This window comes from Corvus brachyrhynchos, unplaced genomic scaffold, assembly GCF_000691975.1.
Source record: "Corvus brachyrhynchos isolate BGI_N302 unplaced genomic scaffold, ASM69197v1 scaffold758, whole genome shotgun sequence".
Lineage (NCBI taxonomy): Eukaryota > Metazoa > Chordata > Aves > Passeriformes > Corvidae > Corvus > Corvus brachyrhynchos.
In genome coordinates, this window is record NW_008239552.1 from 19,911 (window position 1) to 24,802 (window position 4,892).

Sequence of the window (4,892 nt, forward strand, 5' to 3'; positions counted from 1 at the left end):
GGCGGGGACCCCCGCGTGTCCGGCCGCATCCGGAATTTCCCCCGCGATTCCAGGGAAAGAAGATTCCCGGGGGTCCGCAGATGCTGCAGCTGAGCCTGGACGGGAGGAGGCTCTACGTGAGCACGTCCCTGTTCAGCGCCTGGGACCGGCAGTTCTACCCCGAGCTCATCAGGTCAGGAACCGCTAATTGCCAATTAATAAAGCATTGGCATTAACTAGCAATTAATAGTAAGCAACAAGTAAATACTAAATAATTACTAAATAATTACTAAATACTGAATAATAAACAATAGACAACAAATATCAGACAATTATTAATATAAATAATAATTAATAATTATGATGATAAATAGTGAAGAATTAATAAGAAATAATAGAAAATAAATGATAAGTAGTAATAATAGACAATAAACAATCAACAAATAATTACTAAATAATTAACAAATTATTAACAAATTATTATAAAATTATTAATCAGCAAGAAATTAATAATTAATAATTAACAACGATTAATAATTAAGAACAAATACTTAATAACGAGTAATTAATAACTAATAATTAACGACTACTAGTGACTAATGAAGCGGTCTCGGTGTCCCCACCTGTCCCGCAGGGACGGGGCCGTGATGCTGCAGCTGGACGTGGACACGGAGCGGGGCGGGCTGAGCGTGAATCCCAAATTCCTGGTGGATTTCGGGAAGGAGCCGGGCGGGCCCTGCCTGGCGCACGAGATGCGCTACCCGGGGGGGGACTGCACCTCCGACATCTGGCTCTGATCCCAGGAAATTCGGGAATTCGGGAATGCGGGATTCGGGAATGCGGGAATGCGGGGATTGCACCTCCGACATCTGGCTCTGATCCCAGGAAATTCGGGAATTCGGGAATGCGGGGATTGCACCTCCGACATCTGGGTCTGACCGGGAATTCGGGAATGCGGGAATTCGGGAATGCGGGGATTGCACCTCCGACATCGGCGTGAGACCCCCGGGATTTGGGAATGGGGGAATTTGGGGTTTGGGAATTCGGGAATTCCAGGAGTTGGGAATATGCGTGACCCGCGGGATGAAATAAATCCAAAGGGATCCTTCCTTTTCCTGCTCCACAGCTCTCCTTGCACGCGCCTTGCCCGCGCACGCACACGCGGGTGACTCGCACGCGTGTCACACCCATCGCACACTCACATCGCCCCCTTGCACACTCACCCGCACACGCGTCACACCCATCGCACACTCACATCGCCCCCTTGCACACTCACCCGCACACGCTCACACCCATCGCACACTCACATCGCCCCCTTGCACACTCACCCGCACACGCTCACACCCATCGCACACTCACATCGCCCCCTTGCACACTCACCCGCACACGCTCACACCCATCGCACACTCACATCGCCCCCTTGCACACTCACCCGCACACGTCACACCCATCGCACACTCACATCGCCCCCTTGCACACTCACCCGCACACGCTCACACCCATCGCACACTCACATCGCCCCCTTGCACACTCACCCACACACGCTCACACCCATCGCACACTCACATCGCCCCCTTGCACACTCACCCGCACACGCTCACACCCATCGCACACTCACATCGCCCCCTTGCACACTCACCCGCACACGTCACACCCATCGCACACTCACATCGCCCCCTTGCACACTCACCCGCACACGCTCACACCCATCGCACACTCACATCGCCCCCTTGCACACTCACCCGCACACGTCACACCCATCGCACACTCACATCGCCCCCTTGCACACTCACCCGCACACGCTCACACCCATCGCACACTCACATCGCCCCCTTGCACACTCACCCGCACACGTCACACCCATCGCACACTCACATCGCCCCCTTGCACACTCACCCGCACACGCTCACACCCATCGCACACTCACATCGCCCCCTTGCACACTCACCCGCACACGTCACACCCATCGCACACTCACATCGCCCCCTTGCACACTCACCCGCACACGCTCACACCCATCGCACGGTGGCCCCGGGGATCGCTTCCTGGTGGCCCCGGGGCCCCGGGGATCGCTTCCTGGTGTCCCACGGCCTCCTGTCCCCCGGGATCTGCTCCTTCCTGGTGTCCCACGGCCACATGTCCCCGTGTGCCTCTGTCCCCGGGGGTCTCCTCCCGCTGTCCCCATGGCCCCGGGGGTCTCTTCCCGGTGTCCCACGGCTCCCTGTCCGCCGGGATCTGCTCCTCCCTGGTGCCCCATGTCCCTGAGGAGCCCCTGTCCTGCCGTCCCATGGCCCCACCTCCCTGGGGACCCCCTGTCCTGGTGTCCCCAACACCCCGACCCTGCCAGGGTCACTGGAGATGTCCCTGTCCCATTTCCGTGGCCACCCGTGGCTCGTGTCCGTGACCACATGTCCATAACGGGATTTATTCCCGTTTTTAGGTAAAATTCCCGTTTTTTCTCTTCCCAGCAGGCCACAGCTGCCATGGCTGACGAGGAGCTGGGTGCCCGAGGTGGCAGGAAGGGCACTTTGTCGCCCGGCAGTGCCCGGGGCAGTGCCACCGAGTCCAGCACGCTGCTCCAGGAGCTCCGGGGCAACATCTCGTAAGGGCAGCGCCCCGGGAATCCCTTCGGAGCTCCCCACGTGGGGCTCATGGGATGGTGTTTGGGAATTTGGAGCCCCTGGGCACCGAAGGGGTGAAAGATGGGGACAGGGGACACGGGAGGGCAGAGGTGCCTGTTTCGGGTGCCAAACCAGCCCAGTGCTTCCCTGGCGCGCCGGGATCCCGTGGGGATCCATCCCATGGGATGTGGGCTTGGGAAAGGGCTGGGAGCCCTGGAATGTGGGGTCTGGAAGGACCTCGGGAGCCTCGGGAAGATCTGGAACTGAGATCCCAGGATTTTTGGGATCGTCCCTGACTCGCGGTCTCCATCCCACGCAGCAAATCCGTGCAGAGCAAGGTGGACTCCATCCTGGTGAGTGTTTCCATGGAATTCCCATCTCTCCTGGCTGATCCCAGGATCACCCTGGGCACTGCTCCTAATGGATCCTTAACCTTTTCCGTGTCCCCCGTCCCTTCCCGCTGTCCCCGCGGCCCCTGGGAGCGCAGCAAGATGTGCAGAAGTTCTCGGACAGCGACAAACTCTACCTGTACCTGCAGCTGCCCTCGGGGCCCAGCCTGGGCGAGAAGAGGTGGGGTGGGATCCATGGGATGGGATCCATGGGATGGGATGGGATGGGATGGGATGGGATGGGATGGGATGGGGATGTTGGGATGGGATGGGACGAGGATGGAGGTGGGGCAGGGATGGCTCAGGATGGAGCTGGGATGAGGATGGAGGTGGGGCAGGGATGGCTCAGGATGGAGCTGGCACAAGGGTGACGATGGCCTCTCCTCCCTCCCGCTGCCTCTCCCGCGCCTCCGGAACGCCCGTGTCCCGGGGAACAGCAGCAGCTCCCTGGAGCTGAGCTCGCTGGGCACGGCCGAGCACATGCACGCCTGCAGCTGGATCCGCAACCACCTGGAGGAGCACACGGACACCTGCCTGCCCAAGCAGGACGTCTACGACGCCTACAAGTGAGCCCGGGACCCTGCCCTGCTGTCCCCATGTCCCTGGGGGAGCCCCCTGCCCTGGATTTCCAGAAATGTCCAGAATTCCTCGGGACTATCCTGGGAATGGCTCCTTTGGTCCCCCCCCGCAGGCGCTACTGCGACAACCTCGGCTGCCGCCCGCTGAGCACGGCCAATTTCGGGAAGATCATCCGGGAAATCTTCCCAAATATCAAAGCGCGGCGCCTGGGAGGCCGAGGACAATCCAAATATCCTTCCCTGTGATGGAATTTGTGGTGGCAGCCACTGTTTTTCCCAGTTTTTCCTGTTTTTTCCCATTCCTGAACCTCCAGTGTCCTGCTCCATGACCCTCCTCCTGTCCCCATCCCGACCTCCTGTCCTTTTCCATGGGTTCATCCCGGTGTCCTGCTCTGCCCCATGGATCTCCTCCTGACGGGTCGGTTCCTGGTTTTTTGGGCTCGGGAAGAATCCTTGACTCTTCCCAACGTACTGCTACGGTGGGATCCGGAGGAAGACCGTGGTCAGCCTTCCTCCCCTGCCCAGCCTGGACCTCAAAGTGACCGAGACCGTGAGTGCTCCGGACTTCCGTGGCTGAGCTATGGTGGGATAACGACCCAAAGGAGGGACAGAGGGATGGGATGGAGGCATTGAAGGGATGGGGGAGGAGGGGTGTCCTGCCCCGTGACCTCCTGTGCCCATCCTGGAGTCCTGTCCTTTCCCGGGGGCTCATCCTGCTGTCCTGCTCTGCTCCACGGCCTCCTCCTGTCCCCGCCACCCCTTCCCCGATCTCACCGCGCCGTCCGTCCCTCGGCAGCAGTCGGAGCTGGCCGAGCTGGTGCAGTCCTACAGCAGCGAGGTGATGGAGGCCGCCTGCGCCCTGACCTGCGACTGGGCCGAGAAGATCCTCAAGCGCTCCTTCAACAACATCGTGGAGGTGGCGCAGTTCCTGCTGCAGCAGCACATCATCAGCTCCCGCTCCGCCCACGCCGACCTCGTCATGGCCATGGTGGTCTCAGGTGCGCCGGGGGAGCCTGGGCTCGTTGTCACCCGCGGGGGTCCCCGGCACCATCCTGGGGAGCGTGGGCTGCTATGTGGGTGAGGGGGCATGGCGTGTATACGTGTATGGCACGGGGGTGTAGTCTCGGTACGGAACGAGCCCAAGCCGCCCCCGCGGGTTCCGTGTTTAACGAAAATCGGCGTTTTTGGGGGGAAAATCTCCTTGGTTGTCGCTGTCACCACCCCGGGGGGTCGGGTTGTCCTCCCCCTTGTCTGTGTCCCCTTCCCACTTGCCATGTCACCCTCCCACTTTCAGTGTCCCACTCCCCGTGTCCCCTCCCCCCCCC

The 4,892-nt window shown here is 59.9% G+C and overlaps 2 protein-coding genes across 4 annotated transcripts in view; both read left to right on the forward strand.

Moving 5' to 3' along the window:
* LOC103620676 (selenium-binding protein 1) overlaps positions 1 to 1,092 on the forward strand; it is a 7,698-nt gene extending 6,606 nt beyond the window's left edge. The window contains exons 10-11 of the mRNA XM_017741598.1: positions 54 to 172; positions 614 to 1,092. Coding sequence (XP_017597087.1) covers positions 54 to 172; positions 614 to 776 — 282 coding nt within the window. The 3' untranslated portion in view covers positions 777 to 1,092. The remainder of the gene's footprint in view (positions 1 to 53; positions 173 to 613) is intronic.
* Positions 1,093 to 2,111: 1,019 nt separating this feature from the next.
* RFX5 (regulatory factor X5) lies at positions 2,112 to 4,856 on the forward strand. 3 transcript variants are annotated; one of them, XM_008639340.2, is made up of 7 exons: positions 2,112 to 2,581; positions 2,920 to 2,953; positions 3,088 to 3,170; positions 3,430 to 3,555; positions 3,681 to 3,797; positions 4,036 to 4,117; positions 4,364 to 4,856. In XM_008639340.2, the coding sequence occupies exons 1-7, from the start codon at positions 2,463 to 2,465 to the stop codon at positions 4,646 to 4,648; spliced, it is 846 nt and encodes a 281-aa protein (XP_008637562.1). In that variant the 5' UTR covers positions 2,112 to 2,462; the 3' UTR covers positions 4,649 to 4,856. The 3 variants fall into 3 exon arrangements, with proteins under 3 accessions (XP_008637562.1, XP_017597089.1, XP_017597088.1); XM_017741600.1 differs by having other exon boundaries at positions 3,427 to 3,555; positions 4,367 to 4,855; XM_017741599.1 differs by having other exon boundaries at positions 2,113 to 2,581; positions 3,427 to 3,555; positions 4,364 to 4,852.
* The last annotated feature ends 36 nt before the right edge of the window (positions 4,857 to 4,892 follow it).